Source organism: Thunnus thynnus, chromosome 2 (assembly GCF_963924715.1).
Source record: "Thunnus thynnus chromosome 2, fThuThy2.1, whole genome shotgun sequence".
Taxonomy (NCBI): Eukaryota; Metazoa; Chordata; class Actinopteri; order Scombriformes; family Scombridae; genus Thunnus; species Thunnus thynnus.
In genome coordinates, this window is record NC_089518.1 from 25,628,975 (window position 1) to 25,651,181 (window position 22,207).

The window sequence follows — 22,207 nt, forward strand, 5'->3', positions numbered from 1 at the left end:
CTAAATTACAGTGTGCCATCACATTTTCCAATTTCACAGAGGAATGAGGTGATGGCATCTGCTTGGCTTCCCACCACCCATATTTTTATAACATTTAAAAGAAAAGGACTTAATTTAAAACAAAAAAGTTAAGATATTTCAGCAATACTTTATGTGACTCAGGATAGAGAGAAACATGACAAACCCAGGCCCATTTTATAATCGAAACAATGACACGGAGAGTTGTGGATATGGCTGCAATCAGAAGAAGGGGTTCAGTGTCAGATCTTCTATGGTTTAGTCAATTGCTTATTTTTTTATTTTACATTATAAACCACTTGAGATGGGTAAAATTTAAAAACACAGTTACGGCCATCCCTTCAACCAGCCACTGCCAATGTATTTGCCCATTGTATCATCCAGGGTGAAAAGCAAGGATGATAGAACAGGCTTACTGTATAGGTGACACTGGTAAATTTTCACAATACAGACTGCAGAATCTGAAAATCATTAGGCTACTCTAGCCATGAGTTCAGCTATGATTGATGCTGCTATTACTGCCATGGATATACAAACACTCACATTAGGGCTGTGACGATAACCGTATTACCACAATACTGCAGTCATGTGATGCCTAGTGCAGGGTTGAGCTCATTACTGTCATCACCACATTTAAGAAAAAGAAAAAAAAGTTACAACTGTCATACATGTGTTTGTGCAAATACTGTGTGATATACAGTAATACAGTGGAGACTTAGGAGGCGACGTGATGGATGTATTATAAGAGCTGGACAGGGCTCCGCCACTTAGCCTTGCAGCCAGTTTTCCCAGTGGTCATTTGCGGTATTGCAGTGAAAAATACCCCTGTGGCTCAAAAAGCATTTTCCCCATAGACCACCATTGTAAGAGAGATGTTGCTTTAGAGAGAGACGTTGCTTTTTCACTGTAGTAAGAAAAAAATCCATACCGCCACAGCCCTAACTCATATCATATGTCAGCCAGTGTTGTTTTTCTTGAGCGCTTCACCTCAGTTACCTAACATGCAAAGCTTTCAGGGGGAAGTGTTACTTTAAATGCATAGTTGCCTGTATGCTGCATATTAACACTTTCAAGGCCAAATATGTAACTACTTGATTGGTTTTTAGGTGTGTTTAGGCATCTAATTAATACTGTATATATCATATTTTGCGGAGACAGCAATAATTCTAGAAAACATCATTGTCCCTGCTCCTAAATAAGGCCTAATTTCTGAATCATCCACAGAAGACTCTAACATAAGTTTCATAGAAGTTAGACATATTAGTTGTTGTTTAAAATGCAGGTTAAATTGCATTCTGTTGTGCAGTTTGCTTCTTGTTTTTCATTTATTTTTTTGCTTTAGATACGGCCGTATGTAGGCTGTCTGGTTCAGTACCTGCCCCTGCTTTGGAAGCAATCTGAAGAACACAACATGCTCCGATGTGCCATACTCACTACTCTCATCCACCTGGTACAGGTATGTTGCATCCCCAACTTCCAATGCTTGTGCATCATGTTCATATTGGCACACATATGCTCAATGGTCATGCATGGCACAGAGACTTCTGGATCAGTCAGCCTGAACTTGGTAAGTGTTTTATGTTAGCCTGCGTCTTCTTTTTCAGATGCAAAGCATCTCATTGAACTGCCACAAACTTAAGACGCAGTTTCTTTGATGTGTAGGAGGGTGTAGATTATGCAAAAAAGGAGGGTTTTTTGTCATTGCCAGGCCCTGTTCGACACATGCCAAACTGTACCACCCACAGGAAAGTAGCAGCAGGAGTTTCAACATGCAGATGTAGCTGTGTTAACGTTGCTTCCCATAGGCAAAGGAAGTAATAGCTGTTGCACTTTTTTATTTTTTTACACTTGAGCTGCCTGCAGGCAATGAGCATTACAGCAGTGTTTTTTCTACGTTAAGCTGCTGTGCTTTCTGTGCTTGTATGTGTTTGATTTGAAGTTTTACATTTTACATTTTTATCACCTGTCGGCTAAGTAATAATGGTTAAAATAATGAATTAAAATTTAATTGTGTCACAATAAACTCCAGAAGATATCAACCACTTAAATGAAATATTATTCAGCTAGTGGCTATAAAACACCAAGTGTTAGTTTGTGATTAATTTGTTAATGAATGTTGGATTTATTATTAGTCTAATCATCTATTAACGGGGCCTAACATCAAGCTTTCCTTGAATTGACTATACAAGAGCTCTGATGAGCAGTTTGCTTGTCTGTGCCAGTCTTTTTATAAGGCTGCTGGATATTTATTGCCTTAGTCAGCTGCCTTACCAAACTCACCACTCATGATTTTGTCTTATAGCACAAATTTGGCTGGCATACCTTTGTTTTGCAGTGAGCCAGCTCTTGTCTCTCCCAGGATCACTGGAACAGTGCCCATTAACAAAAGTATTGGAATTAAAATAAGCAAATCAATGACACAAAGTTATCACAGAAAAAACTTATGTCTAATTTAATTAATTGCTCTCTGGGTTAGATTGCTCCTTTTTGTTTAATTTCGTTTATTATGCTTATTGGTAATTGTGAGTGGTATTACCAGGTGCTGTAGTGTGACAGGTGGTACTGTTTAGTGGATCTGGCAATAAGGTTGGTTTCATGTGTCTGGCCACATGTCACTGGTACTGAGTTCCAAAATGTCTCCTCAAGAGACCTAGGTCAGGTGCATTGACCCAGAATGGCTGGGTTTCTGTAATACATTTTCCCCACCCTCTCACCTCAGAACATCACATCAGAAATTGTGGTTGGATTGGATCAAGGCCACCTAGAGAATAACTGTCTGTATTTCTGCTTAGCTTTTCTTGCACTCACTTGCTCACACAAATACATATGATTTACACCAGTAATATTTAGATTTACTATTTAGCAGTGTGAATTATATGAATATATACGTCAATCATTTGCCCCAATATCAATCAAGTTAATCACTGACTGCAGTCACAAAAATAGCCTGAGACAGAAGTTCAGTTCCCTAAAGCATTTAAGCAGTCCGTCTCCTCATTTGGACCCCCATGTACCTGCTGCTGCATTACTTCATAGCGGGAGATAAAACTCTCCTTTTGAGAAAACACAATTACACATCTGGCAAACTGTAAGAGGCACTGAGGGTATAAAGCGGAAGGGGCTTGGATTAGCAAGTTGTGTTGCTGCATACCAATTAAAAACTCAACCAGGTTTAGGTGGCCATACAGGCACCAAAAATGGATAAGGTCATGGCATAGACCTGTCCAGATGGAAGAACTACACAATAGGACCATCTAACAGAAGGCCACAGTAAGAGGAGATGGAGGTTGAAAAGAGCATATAGAGCACATTGTATCAGCATGTACCCTTGAGGATGTATGTAAACACGTTGGAGTAAAGTGGTCTATTGGATAATTAAGCATGATCTATCGTAGGGAGAGCAAGAAATGTAGAAAAACCCTAGGTTTTAGAGAAGTTGTGTGCAATTATCAACTGCTTGGGGGCACTGCTTCACTCTGAACACGAGTTGAGACAAGGGAACAGAACTTGGTGCACAGAGACCATGCTGTGAGGCAAAGGAGCCTAGCCTTGGGGATACAGCTGCGTTGCAGGAGCCCAGATGCAACGTGACTAAAAGACAATCTTTCCTGATAGGCCAGGGGGCCTTGACTCGGCTGTTAACAAATTTGTTGAAAAGAGCCACCAAAATGCCTAAACCCGCTGCAGTGTTGGAAAAGCTCAAAGGAATAGCCCAGGCCAGAAAGCAGAAAAATAAAAAGAGGACCAGCAACTCCACCACCTCGCACAATTGGGAAGCGACATGAGCAGCACCCTTAATCTACCAAGAGGAAGAGATTGAACAAGCCGAGGGCTCAGACCAAGCGGCAACTGAGCTGTAAAATGAAGCCAATGCGGAAGTGCCAAAAACTGCAGTTCCTTGAATGGCCATTTGAGGCTGGCTCCAAAAGCGAATCATTCCCCATAGACCCCCATGTTAAAATGCCCAACTTTACAGCAGAAATAAACATGTTTACAGCCTGGTACAAGAAACGGTTTTGGTCTCTACAGCTAATTTCCCCTTTCATGACAACTGTACGGGGGGTGAATTTTCACTCGTTTAAATTTTATCAAGCTGTAAAGTTATGCGTAATGAAGGACATGGCTGCTTTGAATGACAGGTCCGCCAGCCGCTAGGTGGTTTGTTTCAGCCATTCGGCCCGCCTTTTTGCCCATTTTTGATTGGCTGTGAGTTAGGCAGCGTCACACACTGCCAAGATGGCGACAGCAGGAGCAGCTCACTTTGAGCTTCAAAACGCTCTTCAGAAACCAATGGGTGACATCATGGTAACTACGTCCATATTTTTATACAGTCTATGGCTCAGACTCGAATGGAGTTTTTGGCCGCAATGAGCCTTCAGCAGAGGACACAGATGAGGAGCTTTATGAACATGAGCAAACCCCTCTTGGACAAGAACCCATGGTGAGGGGCTTAGTTGCCCTTCAATGAGCCAAGTGCGTACCACAGATCTACTACCATGTAAGTAAAAAGTCCCTGGTAGTGCAGAGTGGCAAAAGAAAAGAGTGGCGATAGAGAAACACACAGGCACAGAGCATGCAGGGACAATCATGGACATTCTTGATCTCAACACAGTAAGGTTAAGAGACAATGGTGTTCATCCCTCCAGAAGAGATCCAGAGACTTGTAGAATCAATGCCAAGGCTGAGGAACACCATTCTCCAAAAAGATATTCCCCTATTTGGTGTTTTGATGATGGTGGTGGAGAGCGCTGTCAAACACGTCAGTCCAAAATCTCCTATACGTGTTCAATTGGGTTGAGATCTGGTGACTGCCAAGGCCATAGCATATGATTCACATAATTTTCATAATCATCAAACCATTCAGTGACCCCTTGTGCCCTATGAATTTGGGCATTGCTATGCTGGAAGACACCACTCCCATCAGGATAGAAATGTTTCGTCATAGGATAAAGGAGATGACTCAGAACAACTTTGTATTGATTTGCAGTGACCCTTCCCTCTAAGGGGACAAGTGGACCCAAACCATGCCAGCAAAATGCCCCCCAAAGCATAACAGAGCCACTGGATCCCCTCACTGTAGGGGTCAAGCATTCAGGCCTGTACCAGTTTTTTCCTTAATTTGCCAGAAAGAATCTCACAAGAACAACTCTCATTCACCGAATTTGGTAAAGGTCAACTGCGCCCTTGTCCCAAGGATGTGCTAAGGCCATTCTAGGACAGATGGCACACACACGCCAAGCCACCAGCCAAATCATCACTTTTGTGACTACAGCAGAGCCAAGTTAAATGGAGGGGCATGCCTTCAGAAAGGGTTTGTGTGAGGGCAAAGAGATAAAAGGCTATTAGAATTTTTTTTTCCAGTCTGCATATACAAATTCATTCTTTATACATACATAAACACAGGGAAAAGAGACAGATACTTAAGTAGAGCAGCTCAAAACAGCACAATAACCCAACTTTACAGTTTTGTTTTCTGCAGTCCTTAAAAAAGATGTACGCTGAAGCTGCAGCTTTTAATGCCTACCCTTTAAACATACATTATATTTGACCTTGAAAGGTAACTTCAAACAACAAAAACAAAACAATCAAGACAAAATAATCTGAATAGAACAAAATTATGAGCTATGAGTGGCTGGTCTGAACAGAATGTACAGTAATGGAACCTGTGAGCAGACTCATGAGATATGGCTCCAGTGTAGAGATCATAATTGCACTGTCGCTGAGTTGCGGGGTGGTACAATTCTAGAAGGAATGGAAGAAGTACCCAAAGGAGTCTTTGGTAAGATAGAAGGAGCATCAATGCTATTTGACCAACTAAGTGATGTCATGAGTGAGATCGTGCTGTATCTGCTCATGGGATTGGGGATCTTGAACCTCATCCTTGTCAGACAGGGAAGTCTCAAGACAACGATACAATCGGCATGCCGTGAGAGGCTTGGTGAAATAACTCCCCTAACAAAGGAGGAGTTGAGGCTCCTACAAGAGGAGCGGCTCGACCATATATGAAAAAGCAGGTGCCTCAGCACTAGCCTCACTTCAAGCTTTGACTTTTAAGAAACCACATCACTAGCGAGGATAAGGACAGCTCAATCATACCATCTACTCCACCAGCTGTAACGGCAGCCACAATGCCTGCATCCACCAATTTCACTGGTGACTGGACAAACAGGGGGTCTGCATTCATGGAGTTGCCCTCACCCACCCAGTGGCTCACGTCTTGGACAAGCCCAAACTGGATTGGCACCCCCATATTACTTAAGCTGCAAGTATACTTTTGCTGCTAGGGAAATGTTAATTTCAGAGTTTTTCAAGAGAATTTCGACCGGCCAATAAAAGCCTTCATTTATGAACCTGACTTAGTCACACACAGTCTGTACTTTTACATCACTGAGGAGAGGCTATTGACACTTCAAAGAAACCCTTATGTTATTTATAAGAAACTTTGGAAACCTTTACTTTAAATGCAGATGTTACTTTATTTAGTACTTGCAGACGCTAACAGCAGTAAACAGTAAAAAATTGTTCAAAGGTTTAAAATACAACAATAATTATTTCAATAATCAATTTCAAATTATTCTTTCCCTAACATATTTTAAACTGTCTGCTCTACTCACAACCCCTATGGATTCTGAGTAGAGAGACTGTGAAGAATAAGCCCAACAATCTCAAAAATCGCTATCAGTTCTTGTAGGAGTTGTCTGATCTTGAAGATGATTGATGACAGCTGTTGAAGTCCCATAGTTGAGGCCCCCTGGCCTATCAGGAAAGATTGTCTTTTGGTCACAGTGCAGCCGGGCTCCTGCAACGCAGCTGTATCCTCGAGACTGGGCTCCTTTGCCTTGCAACCGGGTCTCTGCACAGGTAGTCGATTCTTACCAAGTTCTGTTACCTTGTCTCAATTCTTGTTCAGAGTGACTCTGTGTCCCCATGCAGTTAATAATTGCACATAACTATATTAGATCATGCTTAGTCATTCAATAGGCCATGCAGAGTCAATTTGTGACTTGTCTTGATAAAGCATCTTCAAATTTGGTCAACATGTCATTTAAAGTTGAGGCCACAGGGCCCCTAAACTTCTACAGTTTTGCTCACTTGCTGATTCAACACCCTGTTCGTTCGTCATTCCCCCAGGTTAGCTAAATCTGCTCAATCCCTTTGGAACCATGCACAACACTTTCACTTTCTCATATTCTAGGATAATCTTTCCGTGCATGCTGGTATTCTGGTTAATACATTGTCTCATCATGAACATAATCACTTCAACATGTTTACATACGTCCTCGAGGCTATATGCTGATACAATGAATTATGCATTATTCTTAGCTCATCAAATCATCTCTTTTCAACCTCTATCTCCTCTTACTGTGGTCTTCTGTTAGATGGTCTTCCTCCTCTGGGTCTGGTCATTTTATTGGAGCTGACAGGTTGGGTATAAGTGACATGCAGGCAGAGTAATTGTCAATCAACTCAGACTCTGCCTGGCCTTCTGGCTCCTCTGTTATTGAATAGGCCTCTGAGGCTCCTGTGTCTGAGCGGTCTTGCTGGGGTTCTTTCTCCTTGTTTTTGGCCTCCTCTATCAGGCTTTTATTGTGTAGTTCTTCCATCTGGACAGGTCTATGCCATGACCTTGTCCATTTTGGAGCCTGTACAACCACCTAAATCTGATCTCAAGAGTCCTATTATGTTTCCAGAATCAAGCATCAATGTCTGTTTTTCTGGCCTTTTTGACAAAGGGCACTGACCTTGCCACAGCAGGGGTATTTGGGTTATTTTACTTGAGTCTGTCTAGGACTGGCATAAACCAGTCACACCTGTAAATGTTCAGTCAGCATGAAGTCAGTTCTTTAAGAATGGGCACATTGTTTTCAAACTTAGAAAATTAATTTTGTCTACCATAGACTAGTTACTTGTTGTTAGGGATGAGGAGACAAGGTTGTGCCAAATGGGTATCGGGCTCTGCTCTCTCTCCTTCACTCCCACATACTGTAGATGCAGGAAGGAGCATATTTAGACCAAATTAATGTCATGTCATCGGTAAAACAATGTTGGCAATTCTGAAACACTGCTTTGGATCCTCTGTGCCTTCAGGCAGATTAATTCCCCCACTACTACTATCTCTCACACACACTCAAACTACTAGCACTTTTTTCTCAATACCCTTTCCCACGTTCTTTTGTCAGTGTTTTCTGTGAATACACAAAGTGGCTAAGTAAAAGTCAAAGCGAGAGGATGCTTTGAAAAGGCATGGTGTCAGACAGTGGTTAAGTATTAATTGACAGACTAGAGTTTGAGGGTATGTATGAAGAAGATGGAAATGATGTTTCAAGGGGAAATAGTATTTCAGAGGGCATACTTCATAAGTTAGGCTAAACATGGTTGTCAATGCTACAGTTTTGGACAGAAATATGTGTCTTTATACAAGTGTGTATTTGTGTTTGCAAGTGTATATGTGTTGTCAGTAACTGTTCTGACAGTTTTGCTCAAGGGTAGGTTATCCTTAGCCTCAGAGGAACTCAGTCATGGTGGTTGATTCCAGTCATTCCAAATAAATCTGCAACTGATCAAGAAAAAGTATTTCAAAATAAACAAGCTGCAAAACTAGAAAAATGAATAAGTAAATAAATGACTAAACTAATTGTAATAACCGCACAAGGAAATAGTACATTGAGAGGTCTCTTCTACAAAGCAGCTTAATGTATAGTAAGCTATAGATGCATACAGTATCTTCCACAAGAGCACAGAATAGTAGTGGTGAAGATGACTTCAGAGGTAAAGCAAACACACCAGTGATCAGTATTGCTGTAAGAATATACATAACATGTCCTCATTTTGGCTCTTCTGTAAATTACTGTGCTTAGGGAAGCTTCAAATCATCTATTAAGATGTAAATAGTACCTCTGTATGTAATAAAGTCATTACAGATACAGATAAGCATGGAATAATATTTCCTCTCACTCACAGCCCTTCATCATTACTTTAAGTCACCAACTGGGCAGAGGGAACAGCAGTAGCCAGAATATAAAACATGTATAGGCACAGAAGAGAGAATAACCGTCTGTGTCGCACTTTATAACAAATGACCCTGTAAGAAAGTGAAACTATGTTAAATAAAGGCCAAATAAATCTGTTGTCCTCTGAGCTCACAGTGTTTTGTCTATTGTAAAGGCTATGTCTGGTATAATAGCCTGTATTGTCTAATTAAGTTATCATAGGCCCATGTTGGTAGCATTAAATGTGGTGTCTAATTACAACATAATTTGATAGTAAGCGTAGAATAGTGTCTAAATGTAGCATATTTTGGACCTGATATGGCATTAGATTTGATTTCTAATGAGACTATGATCTTGTAAAATGGTGTCTAATAGTGTGTTAAGATCTCCTATTTGGTTTTTAAATTAGAGTATAATTTGGTATAAAAGTGTCAAAGTATATTTTGGTTCTAATACAGCATTATATTTCAGCATTGGTTTCTAATTACAGCATAATTTAGGTGTTTGGTGTCTAATTAGGGTATTACTGTGTTTGTTTACTGTCTAATAAAGAACATTATATCTAGTTTTTGTCTAATTTGATATCAAGTAGAGCTTATTACGTCTCATTAGTGTACTGTAAAATAAAGTGCAACCACAGTCTGAATGAAATGAGATGCCCCGATATGTGTTCTCTTTAATAGCTGTGTTTCCCCACACTTAAAATCAATTTTGAACAGGGCAATAAAATTGCAAATTGTCACTTGTGGTGTGTTTGGTGTGAACTACAACCTGTTTCAACTGGATACAGACAGGATCCAGTGTAATAGAGGACCAGAGAATATTTCAAGAACTAATGTCTCCAATAATAAATTAGGGCATTTTATTCAGGCTTTCAGCATCCAGTGTGAGGACTAAAGCAGTGGAATCTATTGTTATGTTCGATGTAATGGGTTTTTGAAATTGGTTTGGTTTTTAAAGTGATCCACTGTGTTCCCAGAAGTATTGTATTGGACCATGGCCCTCCATGAGTTTAAAGCCATGTGGTAGAGGTCAAGATGACACACTGCTCAGCTGCTCATTTCCCCTTCTCCAATTTACAGTATGGACACATATGTCTAATGCATGTCCATGTGCATTAGACTGTAAGGAGCAAATATTCCCAAAGGAAAATTCCATCATTTCCTACTTACCCCTGTGTCTTTTGAAACATCATTAAAATGTATATGACCACTAAACGGACAGTGAGCTAGATCCTTTAGTTCTACCTAAACCTTTTCTCAGCCATTGGAAGTAAATTGGCCCACACTGGGCATAAAAACCCTACAACAAAACCCTAAACAACTCTTACACCTCAAAGTAAGTATTTTGCTGTCAAACACAACTCGTTAGAGTGCAAAAGCCACCATCCATGACACCTTCTTAAAAGTGGGAACAGTGCACACACCCTGCAGTGTGTTGCCTTGGCTATATGCATCTTATCTATTGCAAGAGGGAGTTACGCTCTTGCACCAGTAGTGGAGATTGGAGACGGTGTGGTCTGGCCTGCAAGCAGCAGAGTGCACTGACAAAGTGCTGGGAATAGGTGAGCCAGATTACTGACTCTTTTCTGTACTGAACTTTTCTTTACATTTTTCCTGCTTCACTCTATTCAGATAGTCTGCGAGGAACATCCATTAACTTAAAGCACATAAGGCACAGTTTTTAAGCTCCCTGTCTACATTCTTTGTCAGGTTATGTTAATTTGGTATTGACTTTCTGTATTTGTGTGTTCTTACAGGGCCTGGGGGCAGAGAGTAAGAACCTGTACCCTTTCCTTCTTCCTGTCATCCAGCTGAGCACCGATGTTTCCCAGCCGCCTCATGTGTATTTGCTGGAGGATGGACTGGAGCTTTGGTACGAATACAAACATACCATGTGCACATACACTAACATTTATAAGTTACAGAGGAAAAAAAACTCCCAAAGGCAGACATTTATGAAGCATTTAGTGATCTCACACTTGCACACACAAACCTACACATGTATACTATGACTATCTTTTAACTCTTTCCCTTTGCCCCTCTTGTCTGTCACTCAATTCACTCATGAGTCCATTTTTTTCAGATTAGTCATCAGCCTCATTTACTGACTCAAGTTGAGTACATATATGGGGACCAAATGCAAACACTTTGCAGATAAGTAGTGGTAAATGGGCTGACTGTGTCATCTTGCTTGAATTTGCTTTTTCACAGGCAATCACTCTAGGTGAGCGATGGAGCTGTTGATGAGATATGTGGCTCACAGTCTCTCTGTTATTGTTTTGTACACATGCCATTTTAAAGCTGTCAAAAATCTGAAAAAAGAAACAGTACATTAATTTTTGCATATGTACAACACTCACAAAAGGTTTGCTTTAGTATAAGAGACTTTTCTGGGGATAACTTTTGTTCCTCTCCTGTCATCTCTTGGCTTTTTAACTGTCTCCTTAATCTCTTTTTTCCGTCTATCCCCGAGGAGAGCTGCAGAGTTCAGCCTGCTCTGTGTGCTTGTAGCTCAAAGCCACAGTGTTATGTCCTGTCTTTCATTCCTTTTGATAAACAGCAGTGCCCTAAATATTTGCTTTGTTTATAAAGTCAATGTCATTTTCTCTTGTTTTTATCTTCTGTGTCCCTCTCATTATATGTTTATCTTCTATTCATTTATAAAACATAGATCAAATTAGTCAATCATGTCTCATCTACTCTAGTAGTAATACACGTAGGTGAAATCCACCTGCCTGTGTCAAAGGTTTTTGATTAAAAAAAAAAAAAAAAAAAAATTCTTACAAGGATTAATTATAACATCTCAAAGGTTTTTCGAATTTACAGGAATACACTTACAGAAGCTTTACGCATGTTAAAAGATGTTATTGAATAAATTACTTTGACAGAACATTTCCATATGCTGAGTAGAGATTAGAAGCGAGGCCTTGTGAATTAATTTCATCACCATATTTCATTTATTTGTAAATGCTCTGCTTTCCATTAGACAAAGGTTGCTTAGAGTGACTCAGAGTGGTTAAAGAACAAGTACAACTGAAGGTTATTTTCTTTTATCAGTTAATGTCTTTTTGATTAGTCTAGTTAATTATTTTCAATGTAAAATGTTAAAAATAAAGACAAAAAGCCATTACTGTTACCAGAGCATCCCTGACTTGAAATTTCTTAGTCCGACCAGCAGCCTAAAATCACCCCACACTGAATTTGCTTGTCTTGTGTCAAACTGTCAACATGCTGTCAATATACACACAAATCAAACAAGTATTTGCTTTATGTAACATATTTATTTTTATCAGATGTGGCATGAGATTGAGCAGACTACCACAGTGATTGCTTTCTTCTATATGCTCCTTTTTTTATTTCTTTTACTCCCACTTCACCATGTATTATTTTTTCCCACCTTTTTGATGCCCATGTTCTCTTCTTTCTGCCTCTGTAATTTGTCCTACTGTATTTCTCATCCCACTATCTTTTCCATCTCTAATCTATGTCTTCTGCACTCCTTTCTCAAAACTCCATTTTATCTTTCATATCTTTTATTTTTACTCCCCCTTCGGTCTGCTTTACTCTGTCCCTTCCTCTCTTCTTGTAGGTTGGTGACTTTGGAGAACAGCCCAGCCATCACACCGGAGCTGCTCAGAATTTTCCAAAATATGTCAGCTTTGCTGGGTGAGCCCACATAAAATTTCTTTGTTTGCTGGTCTGTCAGTCTGTGTGTGTGTGTGTGTGTGTGTGTGTGCGCGCGCGCTTGTGCTTGATATGTGTACAAATTAGTTTGGATGTTTTTTTCCCTCTCAAGTAACTTCATGGCATTTTGCATTGACATAAATTGATTTAGTAGTAGGAAAGGAAGGTATCGCAATAACATCAAGAATGATGCTGCTCTGATGCATTTGGACAGTCTGATTTACCATGAGATCAAATTATGGCTTATTGTGTAATAGGAATATGTGTTTGAGTGTTGAGAAAATATATTTCGCATCAAAACTGTCTGTGAGGTGGAAAAAAATCAGCACAGTCTGAGAGAATAAACCACCATTATATGTCCAAATACTTTTAAGTCGCAGAGATATGAAGAAAAGGAGGAAAGAAAATCAATGCAATCCATGTACGTAAATCTAATTATCATAGTTTTATTACTTCAGATTATAGTAGCTTGTGAAGTTTTGGCTTTGTAATAGCCTCGAGCCATGAGGGCCTCCTCTCTGGGTTTAGTAGGCAGCTGTGACTGGTGGCAGATTGAATGGAGCTGGCTGGGTGATTTATCACAGGCCTGGAGCACTGGGACACTGCACTTGCTAAAGTGTGTTGAGATGTGTGTGTGTGTGTGTGTGTGTGTGTGTGGGCCTTCAGTGTGATGAGGAACAGTATTGATTTGCTGCTTCTGCACATAACGAGCGAGTCAAAGTAATATGAACACCAGCGTAGCCTGATTGGCTTACTCGAGCATTTGATCATTGATAGTGTGGATGGAGAATCAACGGGACACAGAAAGGTAAAGCACTCAGGAAGACAGTCACGGATGGATTGAATGGAGGAGGGACGGATTAGGAGGAATGAAGAAAAAGCAGAGATTTGTGAAAACTAACAAGGAGGTGGCGGATGGAAATTAATGATTTGAGAGGGGACGACAGGAAAATTAATGACGAGGAAGTGACATAAAAAGAGATTATACTTTGGATGTGTACTCTAAGGAGCTTGGATATAGATGGATTGAAAGATAGCAGCAACCCTCCTTACTGTTATCTAGTGCTGAACAAAAAATAAACCAAGGCAATGCACCACAACAAAAAAAGTCATGTCAAATTTTAGACCAATCACAGACAATTAGGAGGCTAGAAAGTGACAAAACAACTACTGCAGCCAACAAGCCTTTTGCACAAAGACATGCAAAAGCCCAGCTTTGGCAAACCTCAAAGAAATTATGTGAACTGCCTTTTTATTCATGCATCTAGGAAAGAGTTGTCACACTGTGATTCCACAACAACAATGCTGAAGTATTTTGGAGAACTCATCTGTTTCTACAAGCAAGGAAGATAAAAAATTGCAAAGTTAAAGCAGGCACAATTAATATTTTCATATCACGCTGGATCGCATGACACTCCATAGAGAATTACCATGTTTCTGTCAGCTCTACATAACTTGGCAACATCTCTCAGCTCATTGTTATTTATGGCCCACAACCGAAGTGTTTTGGTTCAGTCTCGCCAATCTCATCAGTGTAATTTCCAGCAGTAGCAGGCAGTGTTTTTTTCATGTCACAGTATTTTTTGGTTCTGGTGTGATCTCTCCTTTTTATCCTCCCATAATACGATTAAAAGCCTCACTACCTCATTACAAGAGTATCAAAGTGAAACTCAACAGAAACCAAAACACAGTACTTGTTCTGTATTTCATTGTGGTTACTGAATAAATAAATAAAAAAAATATACAGATGAAACTCTCAGCAACACTCAGGTAGTGGTCACACAACAGATTTCATGTACTGCTAAATAGGCCTGTTACGATAACTACATTTGTCGGACGATATATATTGCCCCAGAAATAATTGCGATAAATGATATTATTGTCATTTTAAGACCATTTTATGCCACAGTTGACGTTAACATGGTAACACCAGCTCAAATAAAATAGCTTCATGTTATAATACTGTTATAATAAAGTTAAATAAAGTACTGTTATAATGAAATGAATCAAAGCAGAACCACTGGTGGCTCGTCTTGGGCCAGAGGTGTTGTAGTAGTTGCTGTGAACTTGAAGCTTCCGGTCAACAGACGGTCAGACAGCAACAGTTAGCGGTTAACGGAAAATTTAACTGTTACCGGTCGCTTACTGGTCAGTGGTGCCGCTAAAATGTCAAGATTTGTTCGCTGTGAGTGGGAAAGCGGTGATTTCCAGCTGCTGTTTGAACAAACCAAAAAAGCAGTTAATGCAGGTAAATAGTAAATGGACTGGTCTTATATAGCGACTTTCTAGTCTTCCGACCACTCAAAGTGCTTTACAGTACATGTCAACATTCACGCATTCACACACACATTCACACGCTGATGGCAGAGATGCCGAGCAAGGTGCAAACCTGCTCATCAGGATCCAATCTAATGCACATTCACTTAATTTGAGGTTCAGTATCTTGCCCAAAGACACTTCAACGTGCTGAGTGGAGGGATCGAACTGCCGATCTTCCGATTAGTGGACGACCCGCTCTTCCTCCTTAGCCACAGCCGCCCACACTGATAGGTTTAATTGATAGCATGAATAACATGTATATACACTTGGAAGTCTGTCAGAAGCACCGAGAAAAGTCAGTCCTCATTCCCCTAACATGATTGATGGAGATCTGTCAAGGAATTAGAGCACACTGATCAGCTGCCATTTTACTGGCGTAGGTGGCTTTAATGATGGATTAAAGGAGGTGAGAGGGAATGTGAACTTGGCAAGAGGGTGCAAGATTGAAAAACGGAGAAAATGTAAGGTTGGATGGAGAGAAATGAAAGATGGCATTATATGAATGGATCAACATAATAGGGAAAGATGATGCAGGGTATGAGATTGACTTCCAGGATGGAAGGATGCATTGAGAAGATTAGTTGAGATGAAGGTTGTACAGGCGTATATGATTAATGATTGACACTTTAAAAGATACTTTGGATTCTGTACATGAGCTCATTGGTCTACCTGCAGATTTACACTGTAGGTATATCTGTAAAACCTCAAATATAAAATAATTCTTAGCATTCAGTGTTTGTTGTTGTAATATGTCTAAATATATAGGACCTTTTATAACCCGTCTTTCCTCTCAGTGATCCAACAACAGCCTCATGTTTTATGACTATCAGACTGTAAAAATAAACAGTTGTTTCTTGTCAAACCTGAAAACAGGGACAAATATTGTTCTGCCTGTCAAAGATAACCTGTTGTGCCCTCATCCATCTTTGGTCTACATCTCATCATGGAAAAGGCTCATTTTGTGATCTGAGTTTGCCTATTATTATTATCATTTCTTGTGCTTACTACAGAGACTAATGACAGACACATTAAAGCAAAGAAAAGGAAAAAGCTTTCACATCTCTCCAGATACAGGAATAGCATTACATCAGTAAAATAAAAATACAAAATGATCAGCAAATGCAAGCAAACATTTTGTCCCTTTTCTCAAACAGTTTTTTTTGCAAAGCAAATTTGTACATTCATGAGGAAAGCTCCATTTTAGCAGTTTTCATTGCAGCATGATCCAGAGCTTGAAAACGTAATTTATATCATGCTGACTTACTCACTAATACTGTTTGCCAGTGTCATGTCAACCTTACAAACTTGTCATCTCATGTTAAATATGCTCTTGTGTCCGAGATAGATTTAAGCTCCTTAATGTATTTTAAACCATGTTGGTGGTCCACACATCATTAACTACGTATCTGATGCAAGTTGTATCAGACTTCGGAATACAATCTCTCCACAAAGTCCATATCGTTGCTGTTCCTTAGCTTTTGATCGTGTCACATAATCTTCATCAGCAGATGGAGTGTGCCCAGTTGTCATTTAGATATTTAAATTTCCTTTTTTTTTCTGAGGACCTATGGACTTCTTGGCTCCGTGTCGGCTTGAAAGCTGAAGTTCAAAATTAATTCTTGCAGTTGAGAACACCAATGTTGCGGTGACAATGTTTTCACAACTGCTGTTTCAAAGGACAAGAATGCACTGTTAAACTCTGTGAATCAGAGTTGTATAACACCTCCTTCCATCTCAGCCACTACTGTGTCACATCTTCAGTCTTCGTCAATGTCTCCTCATTTGCACCATCACATGTGCAGTGACACCAGTAATAAACAGACTTTAATGAACCAAAGCCCTTGTTCTCCCTCAACACCTCTTTCAGAAACTCCAGAGGGGGTGTTCATCATCATCATGCTTCTGTCTTTCACTGAGCTCAGTCCCTATTTATAATCACTCATTTTAACATCTTCCTCTACCATCAATGTTGGCACCTGTTTGCAGCATTTATTATTTATATTATTTGCAAGGAGCAGTTATTTTTAACATTAACAGGATGTTTGCTGCCACGTTAATAGATAAAACCCAGCCCAAAAGACTTTGAAATTACAGTCATTTGCCAGCACTTAGTACTCTCTCCACCCCTCACCTCCCCTCTCTCTGTCTCTGTTGTTATTGTAAAAAAAAAAATCCCTTTTTTCTTGAGGTTACATTAGCACATTTAAAGCGCATTAATCACATCGCAAGTCTTAGAGGGGAAATTCAAAGCTGCTCAGATGAAAGATGATACCTCAGAGGTATGGTCTCAGGTCAGAACAAATTAGCACTCAGTTTTAAAAACATTTATCCCTTTTAATACTGTGAACATGAAAATGAATAGAGCAAAATTTTGCGTTCAACTCCCATGCATTTATTTACATATAGTGATGAACAATTTCATAGAGGAAATTAACTTGGCTTTTTGTTTTATAGTCTTTTGGTCAGTCGTCATCTTTGGCTGGTTTTCATCAGAACATCCGGTGGTTCATTTATTTAGTCCATGGAGAGCAGTGGAGGGATGCGGGCCATTGAGGGAGTCTGGCTTGGTTTGGTGTCACGGCTTGCCAGGTATATGGCCTGGCCTGCCTGATAAAGAGCCCCGCTTCATCACTGCTAAACTAGAGCAGCAAATTCCCTAATTAGAATGTCAAGAGCCTTGCCTTTGCTAAATTGTTAGACTAGCACTAAGCTCTGTATCACTGCCACCATGCAGCTCTGTGTGGTGCACTGACTGGTGATGATGGCGAGTGAGCACAACAGTTTTTTTTTTCCTATTGTTGGCGTAACACTGATCAGTGTGAGCAAGACATAGAGCTTAAATATTCATTCATCTCCACGTAAATTTATTTTACACTGCTGGTCTTTCTTAACGTGAAGAACTAGTAATGAAACTCAATACTTCCAGAGAAAAGAAGGCAATAGTGGGGATTCACTGCATTAAGCAGCGTAGGGGGCTTTGTTGGTGGGGGCATGTTGTTTAAGGTCCCCATGAGGCAAATAAACAAACACAAATAAATGTTTAAAGGCTTATCGGGCACAAAAACATAGCACAGCAGTTTGTAATACTAACACAGGATTTTACAACTGGAACATTATCATCGTAGCAACTATTTAATCTTTTGTGGTGACGATCACAAGGTAAACCGACAAAATACAGTGTTCACGTTACAAAGTAATCCACCAGGAACGTGTGCTTGCAAATATGTGATTGGCCAACGCATTGCCTTGCTGGATGACGTCACGTTGCGTTGCAGGAAAAGTTGAACCGGATTCAACTTTTTTGCAGGACGACCTACGTTGTTTTCCAGAGCTCTCTGCGTTGGCGCCCCCAACATACTGCCCCCATTCAAATGAGTAAGAGGGCTGATGTTGGTCTGATCACGGCCTTATGCCAACTGAACTGTTAGATGGCTTTAATCTGAAACAGCTGGAAAACAGTTTAAGTTTGTTTTTAAAAGTAAAGAGCAGCAACAACGAATTAACAGAACAGTAAAAGAAGAGCGGAAAATAAAGACTTCTTACTAAAATTTGATAAAATATACTCTTAACTCTGCAGTGGTGATGTGCTGCTGCAGAATGAATATAGGGGAAACACTGGGTTAGCATTTACTGTCGTAGCCAGAGATATTACAGACCATCCTCTAAAAGATCAATGATACTGTGTTAAGAAAGCTTTTAACCTCATCTTTTGCCTGTGAAAGTTCTGTGAGGGGAATTGCTAACTTTTCTTAGAATGTAGTCTCACATTTAACTGCTCAACTAATGTGCTCCATGGATCAATCTGGACATCCCCATCAGAGGATAACCTTCTACAGGCTTCTCACCTAGAAGTAATGACTTTGTTAAGGTATCGCAGATGTTAGACATATTTGGCCATATTTTAATGCAGGGATGAAAAGGAAAGATCACAAGATTGAGTAGCATATTCTGAGGTTATATATATGATATCTGTAGGATTTTATTTATTGTAATTGTAGCATGAATCTTTTCCAACATTTTTTTCTTGCAGTCTGATATTATAATGATCAATGATCGTGTCCTTTTTCTTTGTAGTGTAAATCTATTATTATTATTATTTTATTTTATTTTGCTCTTTTCAATATTGAGCTGCTATTGCCTTAACTATATTAAATTGTTTCAGATTTCTACTGGACATACTGCTGGGAGTTTTCTGCTTTCTCATCTTTGCTGCCATCTTATTCATCGAGGTCTCCTTGTAAAGTAGTTTTTTGCCACTTCATTGAATCTCTTTCTAAGCTCTTCTGGCTTCTTTCAAGCATGATTACTCATCCATGACTTTTCAAAGACTTACTCACTCAAGCACCAAAGAGAGCTTCTCATCTTGCAACTGTAGCTCAGGCTCCTGTTGGCCATGTTGTTTTCATGTTTTTGCAGAAAGTCTTTTCTTGTACAGTAAAACCTGATAAAGCAAGCTGTCTCTGTAGAGCTGCAGGCGTATTTTTTTACTCCTAAGAAAGTCTTTGAGGAGTTAAGCTTTAATAAGGTAGCTACGCAGCAAGCTACCATCAGCAGTTTACAATAACATGGTTTCACCTCTCTGTAGAGGTCGTCCACTTTACATTTTCTTCATTTCAGGTCTATATTTCAAAAAGAATAAACAATGAAATCGAGAAACACTGGCTTGAATGTTCCCAACAAACATTGTCCTTGTACCACATCAGAACAAGTTTTGGCAAACGTTTTTTGTATCTGTTCCTCGCTGAGCAAACATTGTCAACCCCGTCACGTTCTGTAAAGCAAAAACTGAATTGGGAAATGACCCAAGTTTTAGCAGTGTCCCCAACAACCATTAGAAGCATTTCAGAGGGCGTTATCACAGTCAGATGTGAGGCTCATTTTCTTGTTAATGTTGATAACTGAAACGGATTGTGCAGCATATGCCCAGGGCTAAGAAGGATATACTGACTAAAGCTTTATCAGTGCTTTAGCAGCTGTTTTTGTGACTATTTGATTATAGCAAATGATGGCGTGAGTGTGTAAGGGGGTGATTGCGCCCTCACATGCTGTGTCTTTGTGAAAATTTAATTGCATTAATAGTAGTTACTTTGCCTCCTCTGTTTCATAGTTTTAATATTCATATGATGTTTCTAATATTTTGGCCAGGGCCATTTACATGCATATAGCACAAAATATTAATTACTTTCAATATAATTAAATCCTGTCCAAATCCCACTAATACCTCACTAAAACGGGCCTCGAAGCCCACTTTTCTATTTAATCGGTGTGAATGAGCAGAGAATTTAGAAATGAATTTGAAATTAACACCTAAAATCCCAATTTTCCATTAATTGTATCAACTGTATATTAATTATGAAGATTTAAAGACCTGTCGCAACATTGAGTCCAGCACAGATTCTTGAAAAGCAATGGTAAGAACAGCATTCATCAGACTGTTATGTTGCTGCAGGAAAAGTCGCAGTACATCCACCTTCCTATTGTCCCTGTCATATTAGTGTCACACTGAAAAAGTGTGGAGAAGCTGTGTGGAATGGAAGTGAATTTACTTCCAATAACCAGATGTAGTGTTTTTTTTTTGTTAAGCTGTTTGTATTCATACATGGACACCTGTGGTGCCCTGGGTTCATTTGCAATAGTGAGGGGGGGGAGATGATGAAAGTCATATCAATTCCAGGCCTCGGTGCTCTGAGCTGTCTGACCTACCTCAAGCCCAGAATGAGAATTTAATTCATGTTTCACTGTTTTATATGAACACTACCTCTACCTCCTTTTGTATTGATATTCATACAAAACTCTCTTTCAGAGGTTATTGCTACTCTACAGTATGTGCACAGCTTATCAGCAAGGCAAATAATGACAATGATTGTGTTGGTAGTATTATGGAAGGACAGAGATTGGAAAGCTGTCAAAAGCATGTATTTACTTCCTCTAAAAAAGCAATTGGAGCATGTACTTTCAGCTAAAAGATTATGTAGTTTTGAATGTAATCATGTCGTCTCACTTTGAGTGTGGTTTGTAATAAGATTGGTAAAAAGCAGCACTGAGAACGGTGTGCTCTCTGATCCATGTTTGCATTAGAGTCATACTGTCTTCCTGGAGGTTATATACTTGCAGAAACAGTTATTACATGATTGGGAGCTATTTTGTCGTTGAGTGCACCTTTGACTTTTAAATTGCCTGTGAAAGTTAAGAACCTTAGCTATTATAGTGTAGTATCCACCTCTTTGTTGTTAAACAAACCCTACTAGTCTATTATGTGTACTTGTTGAGATGCCAAATTCTATTTACTTTGTATTCTTGGAATTTCCACTATGTGTTAATAACCTGTGATAAACTGTCACTGCCACGGTGTGTCCATGAGTATGTGTGTTCAAACTGGTGTGGTGTCTCCATTTGTCTGCATGATGGATAAAGACTCATTATTTTTCATTGTTGCAAAACATCTTTATGTGGAGATATGCTTTTCGCTTTGTGAAGAAATGACTCAATAACAGATACATTTCCTTATTTCATATGCTGCCCTGTTTATTTCTATAACAATCTTTTGTAACCAATAAAATCTCACCAACTAAAAAGAAGTTGTTGATTTCACCTATTCCTAGTTTACTCATCATCCCCATCCAACTTTTAGGATTAATTTTTTCATCCTCTTGAGAAAACTCAATGTAGCTATGTAGCTAATCCAGTATAGTATGTAACAGACAGATGCTTTTTTTATGTAACAGCACCACTCACTACTAGGTTTTCTCTCAGGGCTCTTCATCTCAAGGTCAACCTTTCTTTCCAGATGTATCCTTTTGTCACATTTGACATTATTTTTCCTGCCATCTGAACAGGAGCAGCCTTCTACTGTGCCTTAGGTGTTGGCTTTTAGTTCATTCATAAACATTCCCTTTCATGTTGGTGTCATTCTGGGCTTGTGGAGATGCACTGGTGGCTTATCAGCTCAAATCATTGTTATAAGATGCTGATCAGCTGTTGCTGGAGGGTTGCTGTGAGAGCTGTTGGGGTATGTGTCATCAGCCTGAGGTTACTGGTGGTTTAAAGCCTCTTCCTCTTGTAGACTCAATTTGTTTCAGTTACTCAGTCTGGATCAAGGCAGAATTTCATTACTATACGAATGAGCTTCTCATGCTATAGCCAACCTCTGCCAACAATGGCTCATTTGGCAAAACTATTACCGAAGCAGTTTAG

At 39.6% G+C, this 22,207-nt stretch overlaps 1 protein-coding gene across 1 annotated transcript in view; it reads left to right on the forward strand.

Moving 5' to 3' along the window:
• ipo11 (importin 11) overlaps positions 1 to 22,207 on the forward strand; it is a 126,384-nt gene that overhangs the window by 58,206 nt on the left and 45,971 nt on the right. The window contains exons 20-22 of the mRNA XM_067612685.1: positions 1,361 to 1,474; positions 10,768 to 10,883; positions 12,600 to 12,676. Coding sequence (XP_067468786.1) covers positions 1,361 to 1,474; positions 10,768 to 10,883; positions 12,600 to 12,676 — 307 coding nt within the window. The remainder of the gene's footprint in view (positions 1 to 1,360; positions 1,475 to 10,767; positions 10,884 to 12,599; positions 12,677 to 22,207) is intronic.